Source organism: Apaloderma vittatum, unplaced genomic scaffold, assembly GCF_000703405.1.
Source record: "Apaloderma vittatum isolate BGI_N311 unplaced genomic scaffold, ASM70340v1 scaffold22822, whole genome shotgun sequence".
Classification (NCBI taxonomy): domain Eukaryota; kingdom Metazoa; phylum Chordata; class Aves; order Trogoniformes; family Trogonidae; genus Apaloderma; species Apaloderma vittatum.
The window spans coordinates 10,756-38,686 of NW_009702215.1; the positions used below are offsets into that span (position 1 = coordinate 10,756).

General features: G+C 36.6%; 1 protein-coding gene across 1 annotated transcript; it reads right to left on the bottom strand.

The window, feature by feature from the left end:
- Nucleotides 1-1,971: 1,971 nt before the first annotated feature.
- Nucleotides 1,972-26,005, bottom strand: RBBP8 (retinoblastoma binding protein 8; the record flags this gene model as incomplete). Its single annotated transcript, XM_009879470.1, has 17 exons — nucleotides 1,972-2,307; nucleotides 4,544-4,685; nucleotides 9,460-9,556; nucleotides 10,511-10,580; nucleotides 11,186-11,353; nucleotides 12,215-12,329; nucleotides 13,133-13,233; nucleotides 14,292-14,418; nucleotides 14,501-15,383; nucleotides 16,330-16,457; nucleotides 17,089-17,186; nucleotides 17,856-17,957; nucleotides 19,460-19,629; nucleotides 21,602-21,677; nucleotides 23,421-23,533; nucleotides 25,108-25,203; nucleotides 25,965-26,005. Coding segments are annotated over 17 exons (2,625 nt in total), but the record flags the coding sequence as incomplete, so codon positions are not given.
- Nucleotides 26,006-27,931: the final 1,926 nt, after the last annotated feature.

Below are 27,931 nucleotides of genomic sequence, written 5' to 3' on the forward strand. Positions count from 1 at the left end.
CATGGAACCCTTCCTGCTTACTTACTGCTTCCACACTTCATGGCTTCACTGGCATCTGTTACACTCGTTCTTCTGCGCCTCATTTTCAGATTGAATCTTACCTTCTGCTTTGGAAATTTTCCCCTTTTCTATAGGCCCATTCTACTTGCACAGTGAGTAATTTAACCAACCCATCCACCCTTTCTCAAAACTTCCAAAGAGAAATGAAACGGGTCCTAAGCAGAACACCGTCATTTCCTCTCGCTGTGGTGATTTATGTACCTTTAAATGGGCATAACTAGGAGAAAGCTTTTCCTTTTATATCGTAACAGGTTGGTTTTACTACGAGCTGTCAGAGGAGACCTACAGAGCCTAAAAGACCATCAGAGTAACTTGCCTTTAAAAAAAAGTCGGCTTTTCACACTGTATCCATAGCTCTGAAAATCTCATTTATCATACTCTCATCAATTAGCCCACTGCTTCCAATACTCCGTAAAACTCATCAGCCTGCACCTCCACTGATTGCCCTGGAGTCTTTTTTAAAGCCTGATGGCAGAATTGTCACTTTGCACTTCTTGACCATCAAAAAGCTGCTCGAAGTGACAAGTTCCCTGCTACCGTGAAGAGGTGCAGCAGCTTCTTCTCTCACTTCTGAATCCATGGGAGCAGGCTCCAGGCTCACGTTCATTGCACCAACCTTTTCTGCCTTTTTGGTTTACAACAGCTTCTGCAGAGAAAGGCTCCGGGGTACTTCCATAGTGAACATCGGCGCAAAAATCCCAACGGTTCTTGTCACCTTAACCTTTAAATGTTCCCATTATCATGGTATCATTTACCAGCTCACTGTGAAGTTTGCTCTTTCCGATAGTTCTTAAAAATAGAGTTTATAATTAATTCAAGAAACATTTTTATATAGCCTATGTCAAAGCAGATTTTACATTTGATGAGTTATAATGTGTCTCCCCTTTTCTTTTCATGGACATAACTTCTACTATGTAAAGGTTCTCCGTAGTTAAAAGGGGCCTCCTACGTTTTTTTGTCAAATACTTTTAAAAGTACTTTTTCAGAGCATGTAATAGTTTTCCTTAAAAACGTTCAAGGTACCTGCAAGAATTCCACCTTTTTGGCAGCATCTGTTAATTTTCTTCAAAGTTTTCTTGTTTTCAGGAAACAAGACTTACCCTGGCATGGGTTCTTTGACTACTTGCCTCAAAAAATGAACTTTTGTAGTGCGTAAATGTTTATTGTCAGCATATGTTAGCATATATGGGAATGACTAAAGATGTTCATTGGTGTTTGGCTTTAGGCCTTTGCTATTCCTTAGGATATAACCCTGTGAAATGCTAAAACAAATCAAGCAACTAAGCAGGTACACTGGGGACAATGCCTGGCGATATTCTTTCTTCCATTTTTCTGGAAGGCCTGTGATTTCAGCTTGAATGTTACTTAACATTATCTCCTTCTACAAAAAACTATTTTAAAGTATTTCTGGAGACTCCTTCATAATCTACTGGACATCAGTGGTCATCATCTAGGAGAACTCCATGCATACCTGTCATCCAAATTAAGAAATAACAATGTTCATTTCTTTATCAATAAATGAGACATAGATAAACAAAGAGATCCAAATTAAGAAAAAAAAAAGATATTCTAATTTCAACATTGAGGAAAACATAGTGCTATACATTTAACACCAAAATTTAAGAGAGACACTTAGACTCCCTAGTTTTCCAAACTATTCACAGCAGATATGTTTCATATTTAATACAGCTTTATTACAAGTAGATATAACCATTATTGCCAAAAGAGAAAGACCATATAAAAAAATCCAGTGCAAAATAAAAGCACCCTAAAAATCTGCATTTCTGTTCTCGTTGACAGGCATTTAGCCCTTGAAAAAACAACTGGTTTCAAGGCATTCAGAGCAGTTACTCACTGATACAAAGTTTAGACAAGATTTATCAGGGAAAAAATGTGAGACTCATTGTCTGACAGGTGCAAAAATTAATACAAAATGTATTAACACAATATGAAACAAACATACATTAAATAGTTTTGTTTCCTGGTACATCAGATTTTCAAATTAATTTTATAAAATTTGCATATTTAACGAAAAAATTTATATATCATTGTGGAAAACATAGTTTTATACTTCAAGTTTATATTAACTATAAATATCTAAGGACAGGAAAGATACTCTTCAGGCTGACGTGCCCTACTTCCCCATTCTTTATGTCTTCTGCTCTTTGCCTTTTGGCGAAAACATTACGGCATAAGGCTGTCGTCTTTTTGGACGCTGACAAGGAGCAAGGTCCTCTTTAACATATCCTTGAGAGAATAAGAACAAATCTAAGGTAAGAAATACAATGTAAAAACATGCATAACTTCACTTTCATTTTTTGTTTAACCATCAAAAAATAGCTTGTGCTTTTAATTTTTTTTCTTTCATGACAACTGGCTCTCACTTGACAGAAAGCTCAGGGTACAATATCATTAATGAAAACACTCAGCTGCATTCTAGCAGATGACTGTATAGCAATGCAATGCAGACAGACAATACTGAAGAGGAAAGTGGAAACCATTTTTTGTCTATTCAAACCAAAATTTCATCCTTCATTTGCCTTTTCTACAGAAGATTTTACATAAGAGTAAGAAAGTACAGCAAATTCAGTTGTCTAATAAAAAAATCACTTTAAAAAACGTATTTCCTGGTCATAGAGAGAAAACTTCAGGCGCATGTGCACTGTGGGTCCAAATAGTACATACCTCTGTTTTAAGGACTTTTTTATTTATTAAAGACTTGTCCATCTGGAAAAAGCCAAACATGAATCTACAGATTAAACACACCTTGAAAACTCTCTGATAAGGAAAGTTTACAGAAAATGTCTGTAACATGCTCAACTTGGCTAACACTGATAGTAAGTAGACATTTTATGCAAATGAATTGCAACATCTGGCTTTTGTCAAACCCTTACTGTTTATCAGCACGAACATCCACTGAAGTGAGAGTAGTAGATTTCCGACTTTATAGCTGGAAAATGCTGTCTGTGCAACTCAGTTATTTAAAAAACCCCAGTGCAATCTACAATTGTTGCAAGATACCAGAAAGAAGTAGAAAATACATCCTTTGTACTTCACTACTTCGGAGTGACAGCTGCAATTGCTCATTGTGGGAACTCTCTCTAGTGTTCTTGCTGAGCTCTTATATAATATGGCTTTTTACCAAGAAAGGTCTGATCTAAAGTCTGCCTCCCATATGTTGTTGAGGACCATTAACAGCTGAAGAGCTGTCGCTCTAGAGAAGGAGGGGATACCAAGAAGCTAAACTGTAACAAGGTTGCAAGAAGCTTCCAAATGGGTAGTAAAAGACAATCTCCCTTACAGGATACTTCAGTCACCTGAAGTGAGAAATGGATGTGCCTAGTTTAGACGAGCTTTCTCATCTGCTGGAACAGGTAAGAGGCAATCAGGTTGGAAGAGGAAGGACTACGATTTGTTCATCTTCAACGATAATGATCAAGAAGCAAAAGCGGATTAAGCCTCAGCCAAGCCCTGTCTACCTGGACGCTACACGCACAGGGTGCGGCAGTTCAGCAGTGCTCCTGCGGCGCTGGCCAGTGGGATTGAGGGATTCACTTTTTCTCATGTGATACTGGAGACAAATTTGATAGGGAAAAAAAAAAAAGTGGAACATTTTCCTGACTAACCAAGCCCAAGGAAACTTAAGGCGTGCCTGCAAATTCCGTGACTAGCTTAACCCTTTGCAGTGGATGTTTAAGGGAGAGTTTGACTATGGCTGCCAGAGCAAATCTGACATTTGTCCCTAATGATGTGGGAGGAGGCTTAAACATGATGAACACCATGTCTGAAATACCACATTTCTTGGAAACACAGATTCAAATTTTAAGGAACTCAGAGAGAGTTCATATAGGGCTCCTTACCACAGTATTTCACCACTTCTGAAGAAATGTACATATAGTACACTACAAACTCATTTTTATACCAAGCTCTAGGAATTTTAGAAGATTTATTTAGGAAAGAACAATCTACTGTGTGGAGTCAATTAAAAAAAAACAAAACCCAGCCAGCTTTTGGGTGTCACTAACAAGCAGCATATATTTAAACACACCCTACCTTCAATATTTCCATCATCGTGTGGTGTTACGGAGCTATAAAGATACAGACAAAGGACATCAACAGTGCTGCCTGTCTCACCTCAGCAACTACAATCTCTCAGCTTTTGCCTCTGAAAATGCTGACTCAATTCTTGCTTTGCTACAAAGACATGTAGTATTTTAATTAAGTTCTATGAAAATCCCAATTATTTCTGCCTTCTCTATCTAGACTTTAAGAAAGTTCCTTTATATTCCATTCTTAGTAGTACAGGAACTGCTAAATAAAGACAATATTTATACAAAATACTGGTTGCTGATAAATAAACAGACCTTAATAAGACTGGGTGAAAAAGACTGCTTTATGAACCAGAGACAATTTCAGGAAACTATTTCATTAAAAAAAAAAAAAAAAGTTTAAAAAGTGCTTTGTAAGCCTTTTTTGCACAAACCTCTTTCCACACAAGTTTGGGTTGAAGGAAATCCAACCTCCCAGAAATTTTCAGGAGTATTTGGAGGAATGTAACGAAATCTGTGTCTTGAACAGGAAGCTAGTTTCTTTGCTCTCTCTTCTTCTGGAATGTCTGCATAATACTAAATGTTCGGGAAAAAAAATCCAAGTTAAAAAATTCATACATATAAAGCCACTTCTTTATATGACATTGACAATCACTGTTTATTAACACAGTTATCTAAAAATAATGGTAAGGATAGACAAGAGTAGAGATTTGTTATACACATGACAAACTCCTGGCTATTATTCTAAAAGCTTATTATCACAGAATTACTAAGGTTGGAAAAGGCCTCTAAGATCATCAAGTCCAATCTCAAGCCAACACCACCTTGACTACTAAACCGTTTCCCGAAATGCCACACCTATGCCTTTTTTAAACACCTCCAGTGATGGTGACTCCACCACTTTGCTGCGCAGCCTGTTCCAGTGCCTCACCACTCCTTCAGTAGAGAAATTTTTCCTAATACCCAGTCTAAACCTCCCCCAGCACAACTTAAGCCCATTTCCCCTCATCTTATCACTTGTTACTTGGGAGAAGAGACCAACACCCACCTTGCCACAAGCTCCTTTCAGGTAGTTGTAGAGAGCAATAAGGTCTCCCCTCGGCCTTCTCTTCTTCAGGAAAGACCAACACCCACCTCATTACAATACTCTTTCAGGTTCTGGCCCACCCATGGTGCTTAGTCAGCCGCAAAAAAAAATCTGGTATTAGGCTTAGGGTTCAGAGAGCCAGAAAGTCTCCAGCAACAAGGGCACAAGGGGTGAAAAAGGCGGGCCAAGGGGAGAGCAGCACTGCACCAACATCGATCCCTTCCCAGGGCAGTGGTGGAGTTCCCACCCCTGGAGTTATTTAAGAGCCATGTAGGCATGGTGCTTAGCAATATGGTTTAGTCGAGGACTTGTCAATGTTAGGTTAATGGTTTGACTTAATGATCTTAAAGGTCTTTTCCATTCTAGGCGATTCTGTTATAGTTTAACTAACTGACTGACACCAGGACTCCAGAAAACATCTGCCACCTGAGCAGTCTCTACAGTCTATAGTAAATTTGCTAGCTACTTTCATTCCTGTCAGCTGTACCAGTGGCTTCAACAAGAAAAGTACATATATTCTCCAAATTTTTTTTGCTGAGTGTTCCCATGAATAGCATCACAGTTGGGTTTTTAACATGATGTTTTTTACTGGTTTAGTTTGTGATTCTAGGTTGTACCTCCTAAAAACTGCTAGCAAACTGGCACTTAGGTAGCATAGAGCGCTGAAGTATTTTCAAAGTGAATGTACTGTTTGATTCAAGTGGCAAGCCAACAGTCATAGTCTGGATTGCACAGGAAACCTGACCATTATAAAACTGGTAAACCAATTCTACTGAAATGATAGTGTTACAATTCAAAAAGGCAAACTAAAGTTTAAAACATCATTCAATCAGCTGGAAAGCGATCTAGACTGGGGAAAACAGGAAAGGAACAGAATACCTCTATCAGTAGAGATTACCTCCTGTCCCTGTCTACCTGTAGAACTTCAGAAAATCTGCTTGAATAGTAAAGACCACTAATAAATTCCTTTTTTCTTACTAGATGGCAATGTATAAAATAGGCATAAAAATTCTCCTCCAAACAATCATGAGAATAAATATTGATCATTGATTATAGAAAAGAGTAACCACAACTCTGAAAATGTGACAAAACCGCATGAACTAGGAAAGGCAGACTTGCTTCATTTTGTGACTCTGTAGACTGTGGGAACTGCAGCTCCGTCTGAAACCGGGGTACATTTTCTATCCCGACCCAAATTGATTCAGATTTCTTGGTGTTCTACAAAGGCAACATATTCTGCTCTCAAAGCTCTTACCAGTACAGGAATCTGATTTAGTAACATGTGGGTCTCCCGGTCAAGAACAAAGATTCAGGTTGTCAGCAGGTTGTATCCAAAATTTCAGATTACGATCTGTCTACTACAAAGTCCTGGTACGCAGGACAGAATAGACGGCCAGTTCCAGAGCTAACACTCAGGGTGCTTACGCGCCCCTAGTAAAAGGTTCTTCGAAATGTACTGTGTACAAGCCCAGGGTACTCACACACTTTTGACAGCACAAGACTCCTTCAGCCACTGAATTGGAGACACTCCAATTTGAAGGGTTTGCTGCTGTCTTATACAGTGTTCCTTTAAACAGGAAGAAGGCTATGCCAAGAGCAGAACTTAAGCAGATCTAAGTAGCTGGGGGACTAAGTCAGAATAGGGTCACTCATGCAGCTATACTTCAGAGACTCAGCTGGAAAAAGGTCTGTGTCAAAGATCTAGAGTCTAATGAACAAAGAGGAACAGATAATTATTATCTAGTACACGTCAATTTTCCCTGACAGAAGTTAAGAAATGATATAGTGTTAAGTCAACAAAAATAATTAAAAGAATTCTACGGTATCTGTGTAGACCAAATAGGTGAAGAGCTGAGACTCATTTAGGGATAATTACCAGAGCACCTTATATTTATCCTTTAAATAGCTTGGAATTCTAGAAATCAGTCTCCTGCAAGTTTGCAGTGTGCTGCGTTATTTTTTTTAATTGTGTTTATGATCGGTGAGGAATATTTATGGATCAAACAATGAAAAACAGAGTTCAGTTTTGTAGGAACAGAAAATGAAAAGACCAGTCAATAATCAAGCTAAGTATGTATTAAAAAGAAATTGGAAAGTAACTCTTTTAAAAATTTATTTTGGCTTGTTTAGAAATCTCTTAGGGTTGAACAAAGAACGAGGAAGTTATGTACGTCTGCTAAAAAGCAGAAAGGTAGAAAATGCTATAGATAGTGAGATCAGTCTAGAAAACTCTCATCTGTTTTCTAGACTGATCTCACTATCTATAGCATTTTCTACCCCACAAAACATCTGTGGCAGGCTTTTCATGTGTGAAAAGATATGCAAAATCTCATCCTGCAGTGTCTTCACTGTAAAATAATTGTTTACAGAACTCTACGATTTGCCATCACAAAAAGAGAACCCTTGAAAGTTCCTCTCATTAGTCACAAAAAGTTACTTACAGAGTAATTTCTGTAATCTAAATGAATATAAAAGCATCTGATTCTTCTGCTTCTCTGAAGTGCAACTAGACTTAATAACCACACAAACAAACATTCTACAATCTACCAGTAACTCCTGCACACAGTCTTTCTCTGATCAAATCGCAAAGTCGAAACAAACCAAACCAAGGCCTCTTATCAAGCGTTCTACACTGTTAAGCAAACAAGATGCTTCCACAAAGCTTTAAGATAACGATTTACAAAGGACTATGATATCACTCTGCTACCGCATGTGCAGAAGTTAAATCTCTCCCGTCTTCTCAGAATGACAGGTCATTCTCCCCACTCATACTGCTTGCAGCACACGGTCAGAAACAATTTACTCATTCCTACCCACTCCCTCGATATTTCCGCAGACTCTAGAGACTTTTCAAACCTATACAACTAACACGTAAGCCAAGGCTTTTTGAAACTATCATTCATGCTTTGTCTAATATTTCCTTCTTCCACAGGCATTTCATTCAAAGCCAGTTTTGTTATGGTGCAATGACACAGCCAAGCATTCCACGCATTCCAAGACATTCATCTGGAACGGAATAGACTTTAGAAAAAAAAACTAACTACCCAAAAATCAACTACAAATCCAAACTTTTCTGAAGTTTAATGTAGAAACCTAATATTGCAAAACTGGAGCTGTAAATGTTTCCAAACACCATGGTTACCACTTTAACTTGCCAGAAAGTAACAAGAACTAAATTTGCTCGGAGGAGGAGATCTTGTAACTTACAGAGACAGGAAATTAAAACACTTCAGTCATGGCTCTTGGGTCTAGAACGTTTGGGGTTTGGGGGCTTTTTTTTCCCCTAAACATCTTGTTTTCTTTCAACCTCTTTAAATCAAACTTATTTTTGAAAATGGAATTTATAGTTGATTGCAAAACTTAATTATTTGTATTTAGTGATTTTTAGCAAAGTTATATTTCAAGAATTCATTTTTGTTAAAAACATAATTATAAATTTCTTCAGCTAAGTAAATATGACTTGACTATAAAGCGAACAGCAGGAGAATCTATGAAAAGTGCTGGTTCTACATAGGTGTGGAAATTAAGTGAAAAGATTCCAGAACATCCATCATTATTCAGTCATTAATGCACACTTCTGACGAGTCATAATGTATTAGATCATTGCCTAATTAACTCCAGCCTGAAAGTCTATTAATGACCAAATGAAACATGTCTTTGTTACACATGTAACTACTTCAGTATTTTATCTGTATACCAAGTATCTGAAAGCAGTTTAGTAATTTGAAAGGTAAGAATATCAAGCAATGCGAAACCTAAAATTTCATACTTTTTAACCTGCTAATGTAAATATTTTTGCATTCATTTACACACACATACACACTGGCAGCTATGCTCGTACAATTTTCTGGGGTGTCTGTGCGTTCAGATAACAAGAAAAAAAAATCAAGATATATCTCTCTATAGGTACAACAGGACATAGAACTTATTTATTCCAGTGCCTGTAAATTTCAGTAGAGCTTTTTGAGCTAAACCTTAGAAACTTGTAATCATTCTCTGACCAGGTAAACAACAAAGAAAAACTTAAGAAAAATCTTACTGTAACTACAATGTGAGAAGTTTCTACCATACAGATACACAGCCTTTCCCCTAAGACTTTCTAAGTTAATTGCAGCTAACTTGGTCAAACATCTTTGGTAAACATTTATTTCTCTGCTACTCTAGGTACTGAGGACGATGCAACAAGGTTTATAATTTCAACAGCACTTCAGCACTTAGATACCAGCAGAGTTAGGGGAATGGAAATTTTAAAACATTACTTACTATTTCACATTCCTTACAAGTATGGCCAGGCAATTTTCTTCTTTCTTCTTTCTTTCGAATAACCTCAATATGAGGAAAATCTAACATGGTATTCTTTCTGAAAAATAATGTTTTCCCATGATAGTACATTTATTTCTCCTATGGAAACCTCCCATTTTTAGAATACAAAGGAGAGTCTCAAGAAAAGAAAAAATATCAAAAATGCCTATAAAGCCCAATCATACTGCATTGAATAGTTGAATAGGGATATTTTTATAACTAAAAAAAAGAGTTCCAGGATTTTTAAAATGTAAGCAATTACGTGTATTTCATTATTATGGCTTTTCATAGTATGAAAGTAATTACTAGATCAAAATTACTCAAACATAGATCTTCTGCGGAATATTTATTTTGTCCATGACATTGTTGTTCTTGCACCGATTTCTGCAAGAGGAATATATGTTTGAGTTCAAGAGAAGAACAGATTCCTTTCAACTTATCTGCTCACAAAACACTAAACAATTTTTCCTCTACAATTAAAATATATGCTGAGGTAAAAATATAAGCTAATAACTATCTAACTGAAGGGCTTGGCACCATTATAAAATGAAGATTCAGACTACCAATGATGATTATACAGAAAGGCAATGCAGGAAGCACTATGAGTTACAATTATTATGCATTTATTGCCTAGAGGAAGGGGCAAAAATGCCAGAGAATGAAAGTTTTCTTTGTACAAGCAACCCATAGGCTCTTTGGTTAAACTCAGGCATTCCACATGCCTACAAGAAACAACATGGATTACAAAATACTGCATGCAAGACAATTATAAAAAGCAGAAGAGGCAACCCCATCTCTTCAGCAAATGGGATAGACAGGCATCTCAGTGTGTCTGGGTTTTTTCCCCCCTGCTCCCGCTTTTATGTAAGGTTTTAATTTAATTTAGTCTATCTTCTAACTGTGCATCTTCAGGCACTAATGTTATGCACAACCACATTTATTTTATGGAAGAACTATTTCCCTATAGGGATGATATGAAAAGCCTTAAAATGCTTATACAGAACAAAATTACCTTTCATCACTTTTGAAATATGGCTCCACAAAAGCTTTCTGCTTGGCTTTATCTTGTTTGTCCTCGTGTTCTGTAAACGTACAACCAAAACAAAAAAAAATTACATGTCATATAGGGTTAACAGACTGCCTGGAGAAACATCTGTAGAATTAGTCAGAAATTAAGAATTACAAAAATGCCATGTACATTCAGACTGACATAACAGATTCAAACAGACACTAAAGATAGTATAACATTGACTGAACCAGTGATCAAAAAGCATTAATGGATTAGAAGGAAAACAGCACCGAGACAAGTAAAAAAACCAAACAGAATAGCAAAGGAAATGTTGCTTAAAATACAAAATGCTGTGAAACCTTTGACAGAATCTAGGACAGGGAGAAGAAATGAAGCAAGTAATCTGCAGCCAAAGACTTGTGTTTCCTTTAAAAGTCACTTTGCTGTACAGCTCCTGTGTCAACTTCCATTACATATCTCATATATGTGTGGGACTACCAAAATAATTTTCATATTGGTTCATGGTATGTCCTTACAATGAATAAATTTTCCCACGAATTTCTGAAAAATGGACTGAGAGTTTATTTGGTGTCTTTGTTCCTAGAGAACACAGTCTGATTTCCAATCAACTTTTAAAGTGTACCCAGGCTAATAAAGACAAAACAAATTATATCCTACTCTTCAGTTTCTTGCTTGCTGCTGTCATTCCCTTATCCTGCTCTTCATCATGAAGAGTTTCTTTCTCATCGCCTGTAGAAGGACAATCTTCTGGTAGGCAGGATTCATATTCTTCATGGGTTGTCCGATCAAACATCTCTGCGAAGGTATCATTATTTTTTTTTTCTCCTATTATAAAAAGCATAACAAACGTTCAAATCAGTCTCTCAAGATTTTAAGTCAAAAGAGCGCATTTTGACTGCATGTGTATGAAAAGAGCTAACATTACCTCCTGCTCCAGTACTGATTAACTAAATATCAACTACACATTTATTCTTTCTGCAACTTCTCTGTCAATCTTCAAATGTGGCCAATGCTTGTTTTTCATAAAGACACCTTGATCTCATTTCTAAAATTTGACTAATTGCTAAACCATTTTGATGTACCTTTAACCTTAAAACTGGATAGATGCAATTTTTATTCTTGTAATTATAGAGTTATCCAAGCAGAAGAACATACTTTCTGTGGGTAGGAGATAAACTACAGAAACGTGATCAAGTTACCTGCCCTGTTAAAAGTCACTGCCCTGCAGCCATGATTCACTACATCTCATACATTGCGATATAAACACATTTGGATTTATTTTAAATACACTAGCTGTATTTATATGTCATTATAAAAAAAATTAGTCTTCCTGTGCTAAATCTGATATGATTACATAGCAAACTTTCAAAGCTGTTTGTTGTAAGCGCGGTTGTTGCACAGGAGATGAGAACTATTATACAGCTAAGTACTTAACTCTTTAGGCACTGTAAAAGCATAGCTACTAAGCAGAAATTCTTTCATTAATAGTTAAAAAAAATAAGCAACAACTACTGATTTTACTAGGAAACTGATCTTTGTAACCTACAAAAATACATCAGTGCTTTTTAATTGCAAACTTTTTCCTATTATCTACTAATACATAAAGAAGTGCCCTTTTACTCTTTCCTCCTGCTAAACAAAAACAAAAATAAAAAAGGCAAAATGAAGGGGAAAAAAAAGGCTTACTTGGACTGCTTTCCTGGTTTTGCTCTTGTTTTTTCGTTTTTAATAACACACTTTCGCTAACATATGTATAATCCAAATCAACAACTTCCCCTCCAACTCTTGATTGAGAACTCCCCTAAATAAAAAAAAGCAAAACATGACAACTGCACTCAGAAGCAACTGGTGTAGTCAGTGTCATTGCTGTATATCTGACAAGCTTTCACAACAGTTACTGGCATGTTTTGAACACTTCCTGTGATTTTATTTTTTCTCTCCTGCAGTGAAGTCCGCATGATAAAGATGTAAAACCTAGGTAAGAGAATAACATGTTTTGAAATTCAGGTGTGAAACGTTTATCTTGTGGATTGCGTTACCTGATGGGCAACAATGCCTGAAAAGTTTTCATGTTAAATTCCACAAAGATAAAAAGTAACAATGAAATAAACAAAAATTAGAAACTGGTCAAATGAATAGCCTGTAAATGAGACAAAACAAAGATTTCAAGATAATTCTCAGAGATCCTAATAACCTGCACCCAACTCAAAGGAAGATAATAGCCATTATCTGCACATTTTCTATTACTTAACATAAAGAGTTATTACAGTGAACATTGCACAGGAAAACTTGTGAGATTTAGAACTTTTGTTCTAAAAAACCAAAAAAACACACCGAAACATATTAGTTTCACACTGAGTAGCCACCTGGCAGAGTTTATCAAATACAACTATACAGTGGAAATGATTTAGGCTAACTGTGGATATTCAGGATAACTACGCATGAACAAACATTTTACAAGTCCAAACAAGTATCAACCAAATGAGCCAAACTTAGATTTTCGTTAGAAAGTGATTTTAGTGTGCTCAGGATAAAGTTCACAACACTACTTCTGTAGGCTTTTTTCATTATTACAGAACATGCAGACTTGTTATACAAGTTTACCTTTGTATCAATCACAGTAATATCCATCTCATACTGTGAAATGTCAGCTCCTGGGTCTAGGCTCCACTGGAGGTTTTCTAAAGAAGGTTTATCATTCAGGTCTGGATGCAGAGAGTAGGAGCAAAAAGACAAACAATCAGAATCAAATTCTGCCAACAGCATCCCATAGTGCATAAATAAGTCAGCTTTCCTTTTGCCTGTTAATCTTCGCGTTTAGAGACTGGTTCCTCTCAAACAGCAAACATGCTCATTTGGTACAGATCATTTTTTTTGAGGAGTTAGAAACAGGTCTTTACGTTTTTTGTCATATTCAGGGAGCACACCGCTCTTTTGTGTTTGTATGAGGTTATGTAATATATAAAATACTCTTGCAGGTAAAATGTCTGTAAAATTGGTAATATTCATACTGGATAAAAGATATTAGATCATTAAGAATACAAATGTAAGGTCTTAGAATACAAGAGTACAAAAGTATCTGGTAATTGTTCCAGAGATGGCTCTTGATTTATCTGTGATTTAGAGGTTTAGATTCCAAGCTATATGGCCACACCAACTACTGGCAGATTTTTTTTTTAAATTCATAATGCAAGTATTTCTAAACAAAACATGCAGTGTAACAGCTCAGCTAAGGAGACGCAGGAATTCTACAATCTCAGTTTGAAAAACAAGTTTTCAGACTGAAACCACTTAATAGGAAAGAAGATACAACTTCTGTGAAGAGCATATGGCAGCATTTGTTCATTATCATTAAAGGAATAAATTTCTTTAACAGATGATCAGGAATAATGAAAAATATTACACTTAAGTGCAGTTTTCATGTATTTGATATAGTTTGAACTCAAACTTTCTGAGATTTGAGTTCAGTATCTGTTATTCATACACTGCAGTAAACAAGAAAGAGAAAGATTCCTAGCCTGTTGAGTTTACAGATAAATGCCAATGATATATTTATTATACAGTGGCAAAAGAATGCCAGGAAGATACAGACTGAAAATGTGGGGGGTGACCTTGAGAAGTCCTGAATAGAATGAGACTGAATTATAAGCAGAACAGAGGAAGTGAGTGAAGTGGGTGACAAGAAGATATGAAAAATTCTGTTCAGCCATAGCACAGGCTGGAGGATTAGGAAAGCAACAAAAGGAAATTTTCACCAAGTTACCTTGCTCATCTTGCAGTCGTTGATTTTTTGATAGTCTACAAGGGTTTGGTTGAAGTACAGATGCTGGTTCAGACTCTCCATGTTCTGTCCTTGTTTTCTTTCTATTTGGTACATGGCCGCTGGCAACCTAACAACACACTGCAATTTTACTACTTCCCAAAACTTCAATATAGTATTTCAAGAGATTAAAATAAGTAAGAAGAGCATACCTTCACATCGTCAAAAAGTTGCTCTGTGTCTACAGAACTTGGCAGTGGTGCAACTTTGAAGGGAGGAACTTCTTCTTTCATTTGGATCTGTTTTTTCTTATCCAGGAATGTTTTTCCCAGCACTGCCTCTTGTACATAGGATTCGTCTTGTAAACCTCTGCCAAGCAAACTGCTCTCATTGCTGGCATTTTGAACAGATGATGAAACTTCAGGAATGGGCTTCCCAAACTGTGAAAAAATATCATGCAGAGTCACCTGTTTCAGTCTATTTTTACAGGTGTCCTCACTTCCTTCTTTTTTCTCTTGACAACGAACTCCAGAGAAGCGATCAGACAGGTCCAACGGCTTATCAACTGTATGCTCCCCATTAACATGCTGAATGTCTGACTGAAAGGGCACAGAGTTCTCTTTGTTGAAGGATGTCTTTTCACAGCTAACTGCATGCTCATCTTCAGCTTTCCTTCTCTTAGCACACCTGCCTTCTAGCTGCTTCTGGTGTACAAGAAGGAAATCGCTCTTGATCACCCCATTTTTAGCTGTGCAAGTGTTTCCAACACATGTTACAGTCTCAGTGTTCTTCTTCACAACCATTTGCCTAATGATAGAGGCCTGGCTGATAACCGAGTTGATTTCCGTGCCAAGGTTCAGTGGTGCAACAAAAGCAACATCTTCAGATTTTGATCTACTTTTATGAGATCTGCAACTGGAAGGATTGTTGAAGAGGTTAGTTTTGATATTAGGCTTCCATCCTGAATCTAAAATAGAACTGGCATGACTTGTACTTGAGTTGTTCTTCATACTGCCAGAAGCTCCAAAAACTGGAGAAGCTACCCGAGAATCCCAATCAACATGTGGCGGAGTGTTCTGAGATGGATCTGAAAGACTGAATACAATGAGAGATTTGGTATTTTTATGGCATTTCACAGAGGGCTCAATGGAGAGAAAGAGATATGCAAAACTTACAGGTTTCCTATCAGTAATCTGTTTTAAAGCTGTCAGAGTTACAAGTATTAACTGAAAACAGAATGAAAAAGAAAAGGGAAATTTTTGGCCTAAGAGTAAGTACTGTTGCCCTTAAGAGCTGCAAAAGGCAAACAAAACACTGGCCTTGTCCTTCATTTTAGTATGGTGTTAAATTCTGTATCACATTCAACTGAGAACCAAGGACAGAATTAAGCCTACCTCAGAATCTCTTCTACCAAAGTACTTCCTGCCTTTCAATGCAGTGAAATGGAAGAAAATGAGAACCGCTGCAGTAGCAGTTTACCTGTGTTCTCATATAGATCTCATAACAGCTAAAACAGATTCTCAGAGCTTCTGCAAGTGAAGGAAAAATGCACAAGCTTCCTTCAGGTACTCTGTTTTTTACCTGTCATCAGTAGAACACACATTTAAGAAGACAAGTAGGGGCTTAAAACCATTTCAGTTTAGATCACAACATCCCAAGGAGAGCAGGAAGGGCAAAAGTCGACCAGTGTGACATTTAGTGAGTAGAAAAGTCTGATGATCATTTTGCTACTCCAGCTCCAGGCCCCTTCCCTTCAGCTTTATGGGCCTCAGAAAATACCTCGCAATAACAACAAGTCAGCGAGGGAGGGGCTAGGTACACAGAAAGCCCAAATCAGAATTTTGAGAATGAAGTTTTGCATTCTATCAGTTCCTTTGCTTCTAATATTACTTACTTGAAAGAAGCCTGTATAATACAGAAATATTTATTTACATGTTTGTATCTTTAAAGCAAACTGCTGTAAAGTTTTAAATTCTGCTAAAACCAGCACTTGATTTAAGCCTGCTTAAAACAATATTATTATAACCAAGTGGAAACACACCCTAAATTCTTGTCATCATTTCTTGATTCAGAAGCTGGATGTTTTCTAGAATCTTCAGACTGCATGCTCTCTGGGGCCTGGCTCATAACAGCATTAGCGCGTGGAGGACTCAGCATGCTCTGTGACTCCTTGCAAGCGGTGAAGAAAAACAAAAGAAAGGAAGTGTGAGAAGCTATTAAAATTAAAAATTAGAAACACGCGAAATTTGTACATATTTTGAAGACCCATTCAGATTTGACCATTCAAAACTCTTAAAAATAACAAAAGTTAAGAGACACAAAATTTTGACCAACAACTTTAAAGAAATCTTACGGAAATTAAAAAATTTCATCACGTAAATGCATGCGCACAAAAAGCAGTCAGCACACTAACAGTTTCACTGTAATTACGAAAAGTCAAACAATCTCACCGAGTCACCAGTCTCTTCAGCAAATAATCTTTTTCATTTTCTTAGATTTGATTACTGCACAAAGGGCGTTTGGCAGAACCAAAGATTTAGTCGAGTGTCTTAGTCAAATCTGAAAATTGTACACACTGCGGGAACCACGTCTCCACCCTCCTCCCCAACCCCTGGACAGATCAGCAGTGCTACCTCTTCTTGCTACAGCAATTCTGCAATGAGTGAGCAAAAGCGAACCAAAATGAGACTACTGAAACCTAGAATACTTTTGCAGAGTTTTAATGCAAAGGAGAAAAATACTGGTTTTGAGAATAGCCGGCACAAGTCGATTATGGAAGAAATCTGGGAATACTACTCACAGGTTCCTCTTGAACATCAAGTCCAATTGTTTCCGCCACAACTGCAGCCAAGTTAAAAGATGGCTTTGGAACAGGATAACCTCCCACCCTTGGTTTATCTTTATGAGTAGAAAGAAGTGCACAGTGAGCTACATATACGTTATAGTATCTTACTGCACTCACACAAACGGTACCAACACAGTTTCCCTTCTTTCAGGGTTTTACTGTTACTCAGCTTATTAAACTGGGGCAAGGCAGTATGTTGGGATACATGAATGATTTCAAAATGCTGATTCTTGCAGTCATTTATAGTTAAATACTCCACACAAAAAAAATCAGGGACACAACAAGTTCTTGTCAGAGAACTGTTTATGAAGAAGGACTTGAGATTTGAAGACATGTACCAATTAAAAATTGGAAGAAAAAGGAATAATTTACAGAAGTATTTCTAAATGTTGCGTATTCACATTAGACAGTAAGTGCAATTCTCAGAATATTTTATCTCCTGTACAGTTGGAATATCAGATCTAAGGCAACTGGATAAGTTTTCTACACTAGAAAATATGTACAACATGAGCTGCACTGAGCTTCTTTCTGTTTCTTGACTCTAAGCCCTGAGGCTTGGTGTTCAGACAGGCATTGCAAGATACACATTTCAGCAGCAATTCTGTGATTAAATATAATATCATTTTTCTGGCATCCTTGTTTAAAGGGATGAACCCTCAGTCTTACAATACTTTTTGTCTTATTTTGAATGAAATTAGAACTAAATCTATTAATACACTTACTTGTCACAGGGGACAACTGTGGATCACAGGTGTCTGCCACTAGTATCTCTTCTCCATGGTGACTGTTAACTTGTGTGGAAAATAGAGGAATTTTTCCAAACTCTAGAAGAAAATGTAGAATCATTCTCACGTGGTGAAATTAGGTATTCAGTTCTGATAGTTTTGTATAGATACTGACCATGATCCTGACCTTAAATGCACTTGAATGTGAGTTTTGGTATGTCAGTAGATCCAGTAATCTAAGCACAAATCTTTATTTTTATTCTGAGGTATCACTGTAACAAATTAGTTGCAAATATTTCATATTATTCCTTTCTCTCACAAATGGGAGCCCAAACAATCAGTCATTGAACAGTTCTGACACATAATTACATCCCTTTCTACACTGACCACATAAAAAGGTCTATATTCAATCTGTGTTACACAGAATCATTGTATGATTCTATTTGATCTGTTAATAAAACAACAAAACTATTACAAGAGTAGAGCATCCCAGGGGATAATTTTCTGAATCAGCTAAGTTAATGCAATGGTGTAAAACTTCCAGACTTAAACACAAAACAAATGCACACAGTGTATCAGTACCAGAAAAAAATAAGGTCATGTAGCTGCTAGAATTCGGTATCTGTCACTTTCCGTATTATTGGTGATTGTCCCTCTGTACTCAAGGCCGCACCTTGAGTATTGTGTTCAGTTTTGGTCACCTCAGTATAGAAGAGATATCGAGGTGTTGGAGCGAGTGCAGAGGAGGGCAACAAAGCTGGTGAAGGGCCTGGAGAACAGACCTTATGAGGAGCGATTGAGGGAGCTGGGTCTGTTCAGTTTGATGAAGAGGAGGCTGAGGGGGGATCTCATCATGCTCTACAATTACTTGAAAGGACATTGTAGAGAGGTTGGTGCTGGTCTCTTCTCACAGGTAATTAGGGACAGAACCAGGGGGAATGGTTGCAAGTTGCAACAGGGCAAGTTTAGGCTGGACATTAGGAAGAAATTCTTCACAGAAAGAGTGGTCAGACACTGGAACAGACTGCCTAGGGAGGTGGTTGAGTCGCCATCCCTGGATGTGTTCAAGTGTTGTTTAGATGGGGTGTTGGGTGATATAGTTTAGGGGTGAACTTGTAGTGTAGGGTTAATGGTTGGACTCAATGATCCCAAGGGTCTTTTCCAACCTCAATTGTTCTATGATTCTATGATTATTTTAATTGCAGAATAATTGTCCAGTATGGCAAAACATTTATTTTGCTCTCCACTAGATGGTGACATAGCTGTATGCACAAGTAAAACCCTAACGTGTTTTTTTAGTTTGCAGTTACAGAAGAGACAGTGGGTGGAAAATTGCTATATTTGCATGTGTATGTGGATGAAGGAAAGTAGGAGGTTGAGATAAACCTTGAGCATATCACTGATATAAGTTACTGCTAAAGACATTTTTCCCCTGACTCATGTATTATAGCATGAATGGAAAAAAGTCAAATTAAAACACTTTTTTTTTTAGTTTTCAGCCTTTGCAATCAAATTTATACATCATCTTCTTCTTTAGCCCTTAAAAATATTTTTAAATTAATTAAAAAAACCCAAACAAACCATTAAATCAATATTCTTACCACTGTTGCTTTCCACAAGTTCCACATTTGGGTGTGTATGTTCTGTGTATCGGATATGCCTATTTTCTTTTTTTCTTTTCATACGATTAACCACAGAAAATGAAGAAGTCAGAACTGGAGAATCTGGAATTACTCCTTCTTCTAATTCCAGTGCTTGTTGCTTTCGCTCCCTGAAGACCAAATTAGGTGGTCAAACAAAACCCCAAGCCAGCAAGATGAAGAGCTTTCATTTCAGCAAGCAGGACAATCATACGGTTCAAGAAGGCAACAATTTAGAAAATACAGCCATCTCAATAACATCACAGTGCAAAAAAGTAGTACTTGAACTCAGTTTTTAAATACACTTAACCTCAAATTCATAACTGCTCCATCAAGCCTAAAAACAGCATACACCCCTTAGCTGCTCACATTGGAAGTTAACATTTAGTTACTGCGCTATAGAAGACTTTTCCCCTGGAATATACGGGGGACTAGAGCGTTTCTAACTCATTCTCTGAAGCACGTGCTCCTTGAATGAAAGAATGCTGGAATGGATGAACTTGTATCCTTCCCCCTGTATGGAAGTCTCTGCATATCCCAAGAATACTGTTTTAAATGCAAACCAAAAGCTTTAGGGCAACATTAAATAGTAATGAACAGCACTATATTCAAAGCAACCCCTCCTCAGAACACTGGATGTTACCTCTTACTCACTTCACAAAGGTCTTCAAGAAGAGCATAAAAAGCAATGCAAACCATGCAAAACACAGTATTAGTTGTGAAGTTTATTTTCTCTCACGCTGTCAGCTCTAACAGCATGGTGCGGAGTCAGTATACAAAAGCCTAATAAATAACCATGTCTTTTCTCTCAAAAAAATCTAACTAAATACAGTAAGGAAATAGCAACAAAAAAGCATTAATTTCATTTCTTTTAAGCTAAATGTTTAGTACTTAATGAGGACATTGTGACCTGTCATATGGTGTTGGTAGTGAGAAATACAAGAGGCAGTAAAAGAAAAACACAAGGAAATCTAACTCGGCTTGCTTGGTCATCTCTCTACAGAAGCACTTTTCCTTATGACTCCCAAGAGAAAAAATGGGCCAAAAGATCATTTCTTAACTATAAAAATAAGGATGCAAGGGTTTGATCTAAGAGAAGAAGAGGAAATGTGGATATATTTCTGCTTGCATTGAAAGGAACCACAAGATCTTATGTAAAATAAGTTAATGGAAATCTGTAGAAAGTTGCCTGGCCTGAGATAAAAAGCATTTTTACAGATAGGCTTCTTCCCATGACTAACTCTGAACACTTAATGACAAACATTGATGTACTGATGCTCTGAAATCTTGACGAATCCTATTGTGTGATTTTGTAATTCCTCTTTTCTAGCACATTTACAAAGAAAGCACCATAACTGGAAAACTGTATCATCTACTAACAATATCTTACGAAACTAATCAAAATGAACAGCAAAACAATATACTCATCCAGTCACTCTGCAAATTTAATTTAGCTGTTACACTTGTCTTTATATTTACTGGCCCATGCAGCCTTGTATAGTAAATTAGCCTACACAAGAAAAGCACCACCTCTGCCTTGCATAGTGCACGATATCTGCATATTAACCTCAACATTACATGGCACACTCTTGCTATCATATCACATTACAATTTGACCGTAAATTTACAGATCATTATTTTTATGGTTTTCTTTTGAAATTTACGAGGCTTTTTTCCTTCTGAAAACTGTAAAATCATCATTGGTTTATTTAAAACTCTTATTGAGAGACCCTGGGACTTGTTAACTAGATGAGAAACTACTTTTCTGAAGAATGAGATGTAAGGCTCTGCTATGCACTGTGACCAGAATAATCTTGAACAATCATGAAGTCAAACAGAATTCTGTGGCAAATTTATCACTCTCAGTTTAAAAAAAGACAGACGCACACAGTTAAGAGAGGAAAAAATAGGCACTATACAAAGAGGCTGGGTTTATGTAGTTATAGTGGCAGACGACTATCTTTTAACAATCTACTGAAAAAGAGGAAACTCAAGTTCTAAAGACTTCAAAAAGTTGATTTTTACATTCCCAGACATTACTACCGAGGAATGAGGAGGGAAAGAAAAGGGAAAGAGGAATATCCAGAGAACCTCAAAACTTACTCCAGCTCCTTCTGTAATTGCTGGAACTGTTCAGTTATCTTTTTATTTTCATCCTGTAAGTTGTTTTTTTCATTCACTGCAATTTATAGGAAAAAAAAGGAGAGAAAAAAAAAAATCAATGCACACTTGTTAACATCATATCTAATTTTGTCAGGTCCTTTAAGGAAATAGAACCAATGCTAAAACATAATACCATACATCCTCTCGATGGCTTACCAAAATCGATTTTCAAGGTAGTTATCAAAAGGTTGTAGAATGATGTGTTAGAAAAGGCAAAGGTGTCACAATTACTGGATCATAATATTAGTTCTACACAATCATTAATTACTTTTGTCCATGTACATATAAGTGAAACTGTTGGAAAGATGAATGAATTGCTCAGTCAGCTCTATGAACAAAATTACTTCCTTAGGTTGAAGACAGCCTATAAAGTAACTAGAACTTAGTTTTGGCCACTGAAAAGACTAGCTAATTGGAGAGAATAGGAAAAAAAACCAATCCAAAAGTAAACAAACATAACAATCAGGTAAATATTTTTATATTTAAGAGACTTGTCAGAATTATTATTTTTTACTATTCTTAATTTCCCATTCATTCTGTCTGTACTTCATACAAGCTTATTGCATCACCTTCAGCCTTTTTTTCATGCTGTCTCAAACTAGTATAGCAACAGCCCTCAACTTTTCTGTTCACTTTAATTTTTATTTTCCTGTTCTTATTGTTGTCTATTTTACCTCTGGATTATTCTTGAATGACCAGTTTTGCTAGTTGTAGAAAACATATACATTGTCATATAGATCTCAGCCCAAATCCGCAGCAGACTACTGTTCTGTCAGATGGTGTTCAAGGTTTGTACCTCATAGACTTCACCACGATTTTTAACGCTCAAAGCGTTAAATTTAAAAATTAGTCATACTGTTTGTTCTTAATCATTAAACTCAACGATTCAGAATATCTTTATACAATATCCAATACTGTAAGTCCTTGCAAAGTGTATGTATTTCATATATATAAAAGTACAGAATTTAATATTTCTATAGTTTAATTAAGCACTGAAAAGCTACTTTTTGCGCCTGGCATTTACTGTATTTTAAATCTCACTGCATGATGCTTGTTCTTGATCAAGCAAGACAACTAAATGACACAAAATAATTAATTGCCAGTAAAAATACCACTAACACTTTAAAATCCCGTCCTGTATTATTTAGCACTTTATACAACCTTTCCAAACTCTCTCTATGGCGAGAATTGTTGTGTCCTGCCTTCAGGTCACCCAGAACAAACTTTTTTTTTTTTTTCCTGTCCCATATGTGCTACTTCCTGATTACAAAATGAGCTGGCTACAAGCTGCCTGTTGTAAAGTGATCTTTTGTGGCTTTTGAGGGTTATGTGAAGGTTATGAGTTTACTGCAGTTAAATTCCAGGACCTGCTACAGGACACAAGCTGGACCCACGGGACTCGAATTTGCTACTTGGTGATCACCAGGGTTTCCTTAGGAAAGCTGGCAATCCCTCATTCCATGCTTCAGCTGTAGGAATAAATAGAAGCAGCCACATTTTATCTACAGTAGCTACTTTACACAGTAGGATTTTCCACATCAGTTCACTTTCAGTATCAGCACTTCAATCTAAGAAGGCGGGTCAAATGACCAGCAACTGGTATGTCACGTATTTCCAGACTAGAGTTAAGTATCCCCTGACTGAATTTATTTGGCTTACTAAATACACCATATATAAATTATATCAAGTTACAGGAAATCATGAAGAACCAGTTTACAAAATACTGTGTTTTGGTTTCAGACTCGCGGATAAAACTCACTAAGCTCAGTGATAAGCTTAAGATTCTGCTGTCGGATGTTTTCAAACTCCTGCTGCTTCTTTCTCATATGTTCTTCAGTTACAGCACAACGATCACATAATCCTGCTCTTAATCTACAACAAAATTAAGAGAAAAAAAGTCTTGCTGTTATGAAAATATTGCCATATATGAAGCTGATATCCACGCTTAACAGGCCTTTTGAACAATGAAAACCAGAAAATTTCTGACAAGTATGCAGAACACACAAAGTACTGTGGTTTTATATGTTGACATAGCACTGTTTTGAGATTCTGAATGATCTGATACTACCTGTACTAATGTTTCCATAAATGACAGTAGGTAATCGATACTTCTAAACATGCATTACTTTATTGAAGTGTGCTGCACCTTGCCACCAAAAGCCTTTGTGAGGTGTCCTAAGAATACTGTCAGATATAAACTACCATACATTGTAAGTAAAGTTCAGTCAAGTCAATACAAATAAGCAAATAATTTCAGTGAATACAATTATTGCTTCATCCAAGGAGGATATATCGTTGTCATTAAACAAAGTAATCAAATAAAAAGGACAAATAGTTAAGTTCACTCTGTAAGAAATACTAAGTAAATGTGATATCCTCTGCCCTTATCTAGACACCAGTAATTAGAAGTGGATCCAAAAGGCCATGCAAAGCATTGCCCTCCTTGTCTCTAATGGTTTAGATCAGCTGTTTAAAGCATATCTGCTATCAGAAAAGGACTTCCTGCGATCACTCCACCTTACCTGACACATTCACTCATGCAATGAAATGTGTGCTCATTTTACAGGTGAAAACTAAAGTGTATTTATTTCTGGTACACAACAAAAAGCTAACAGTATTACCAAACTGAAAACCAGGCTCTCTTTTTGCTTGCTAAATGAGAGACCAACTAAGAGTTCTGCATTGCAGCTGTTAGCACATGAAATACCAAAACAAAAAACCCAATCATCTAAGTTTCCAATTCCACAGTTGGATATTGGAAGTAAAAGTCATCTTGGTTTATGGGTATTTTAATATTATGAAATTATAAAATGCCTCACCTTACTAGCTTGTCTAACTGTGTAATAATCACAGTATTATCATCTCCTTGTATCAAGCCACTTTAAATACCCTTTTTGTTTTCTGCAGTGCAAGTACTTCGTCTGCTAAGGAATTAGAAAAGTCCATCCCCTCCACAAATGTCTCTCTACCCATGCAGTATGCAAGTTGTTACCCACACGGTTCCAGGTTTATTCCTAATGCCTTTCACAGAGAAAGCGCTGAATGCAAAATCTGAGTATCATAGCCCTAAAACTTGCAGTAATACAGGAATTTGGGAAAATAACTAACTGTGTAATGATCTCCTGTTCTCAGAAAGCTTTTGAGAGCCTATCAGCAGCAAATTTAACATACATATTTGAAAAAAGGTATCATTCTTAAAGACCAAATTCCTGTCTATTGGTTTTGTTCTGCTACTTCAGATTAAATAGAAACAAGTGAGAGAAAGGCAGAACAGGTCAAAAGGTCTAAGCTCAAAAGAAGGCAAAAATCAGAACCTGTGATTAAATTTAGGTAAAACAGGCAGCTGGTTAAAAAGACCTCCTCAAATCTTAAAATTGCAAAGTATCCAGAGCTACTCTGTAAGAGCAAAACACAACAAACCCAAAAGCTAAAAGACACTACTTCACCTGTCTTCTAAAACCTTGATAGTGTCATGAAGTGCTTTTTGCTGTTCTCTGAGCTGTTGATTCTTGGTATAAAACTCTTCAAGCCTCTCTGCATCCCTGAAATCAAATACAGGAAAAATTAGTTCCAGTTTTACATTACAACTATTAGTTTTTTAACAGAGAATTCTCTCTGGCATGTTTCTTTCACATTCTTTGAAAATGTGATTATCATCAGCAGAAATATTAAGTTGAAGATAAATGAAAGAAGTATTTCTGATGAGCAGTAATTTAGAAATGTCTAAGTCAGGAAAGGAGGAGCTAATTTCTAATTCATATTGCAGTTGAGCTTCTGTCAATTTTTGTGCAGGACAAAAGTTAGAGCTGATGACAGTCAAGGCATAAAAGTTAATATAATTCGAGCAATCATTCTGGGGAACATAAGCTTCTCTTATTTTACTGTGTTTTGGAGCTGTTGCAAAGCTATTTGAAGGCTTTCACAATCAGGTCACAGTTTGGTTTTATCTTAGCATTGAGTGCATCTTGCATTACAGCAAACCACATTAAGTTTGCAAAGCTCTGACAAATCTTTAGATGCATTAGAGGTTTAGTTCCTCAAGAAACAATTCCCGGAGTCTGGAGAACATGGATTCCCATAATATCAATAGAAAGAAGTTTCTTTTCCAAAATCTCCGAAGTGTAAGGTCTTGGGCAAAATACCTTCTCTAAAAGTCAGGACTATTTAATTGGCGAAGAGTACTTGCTCCTCTGAAGAGATAAGGAAAAGTAATAACATTAACTTCCCAACGTCAGCCCTTTTTCACTTTTATTATCAGGTCTCAACACCTCTTCAAGATGCAAACAAGGTATGAGCAACAAGCACACATTTATTTTCTACAAGGAAATCAACTTTCAGTAAAAGCTGAGCAGCTCAATCTATGGAACATGACAATGACTAACTTCTGTGACCTCATTCCTAGCTCTTTTTATCCTAGAAACCTTTGTATATTCCATGAAAACAGTGTTTGTTTTCAGTGTGCCCAAGCTGGATTATTTGTGGGAGCCATCAAACTGTCTCACAAAAAGCTGCCAAGCACACACACAACAGGAAACGAAAATACATTTACTAACAGTGTACAATCACAGGCATAATTTACTAATTCCGAAACTTAAGTACAGATATTTTATTTTTCTGTAGTATCACCCAGACCAATAATGTCCCTTTCAGCTGCATAGGCAACATATAAACAGTTACATGTAAATAGCATCTGGGACCATTTAAGACTTGAATTTTCACTCGAGGAGGAAAAAGTGTCAAAGTTCTGTTACCTCAGTTCATTAAGCAAATACAACCAGGTCATGGCAACATTTGAACTCTGACAAAAGCAGCCTGTAGTTCTGTGATGTTTTTGGCACTAAAAAAACCTGTGGTTTTTTCTGTTTTAATTCCAGTTTATGCAACTTACAAAACCTAAAATACCAATTTTTAAAATCTTTTCTCAAGCTACCTTTAAGTCATTGCATGGCTTTAAGTTATTTGTAAAGAAAAATAAAATTAAGATATTAACATACAGTAATCCTTCATGCCTTCCACGTAAAACCTGTTAATTTTCACATCAAAACAGTAAAATGATATAAGGAATTAGGCTTATTTATTTCTTTCTTTTAGAATTCCAGTGAACCTGATAAACACTACAGACATTTTTGGCTATGAAGGCGCTCATCAAAATGAATAGTTTCTGACCTAGCATTTACAAGTCATTACCTCCAATGCTGAAGTGGGACACAAAATAAGGCGCTCATTGTCAACTGATTACCAAGTCTGAAATACTAAACCTCAGGTATTCAGATGCACCAAGGAGAACAAGACCTCCTATGTAAGAGTATTGTATCTACAATGTGGTAATTGTAAAAAGATTCCAACAAACAATAATTAAACCATTCTGTATACTTTCAGTCACATCACTGATAATATTCACCATCTAGAAAATTAAGTGATCAATTTAAGATTTCAGAACATGGAAACAACTTGTGATATACCAGGTTAAGTTAACAGTAACAGCAAAAGATAATGCCATCCTTTTAGATTAAAAATGAAATAACTACTTTATTTATGAATTATACATAAAAAATAACAAGATGTTAAATTGATTTTTTTCGCAGGAAAGCAAGTGTAGCAGCCTCTAAGTATAAAACATATTTGCTAACTGAAAGCCATCTAATAATCTAATGTAATTTCATCTACTAACATTAGCATATTCCTTGTGACACTACAATATCAATCTTACATGTTCAGAAAGCATATCTTTAAAACGTAAACCAGAATAAGGTGAATGGTGTTGCGGAAGTGATTAATTATTTCTCCTTTTGTGAGTCTGTCCTGAACTGTTCCTTCAACTGCCCCTGCTACCTTTGAGCTGCTTCTCTGAAGCCTTTACTACTCAGAAAGTGCAAAAAACAATCACCTGCATCTGCTTTGCAAGCATCAGAGTGCCACCATGCAGACAAAAGTCAAAACTACGGGCAATTATCTACAGCCTTCACAGATGAGATTTGTGTGAACGCGGCTGAAATGTGAGAACACAACACAGTGCAGGCTCAAAGAGCTACCGTGGATTATCAAATGCCAGCAGGATGGGCAATATTTAACTGAAATAAGCAAAGCAAACGCTCAGAGAAGGTTAGAGAAATTACAAAGCATAAACAAAATCCAGGAAGATATCTAAGGGAAGAAAGCAACATGGGCACTACAGAAGTGAAGGCAATTAATTCGGAAGGCCTAGTGACAAGAACTAAGAACAATTTTCCTGGAAGTAAGACACAACTATAATAAAAGTATAATAAAATA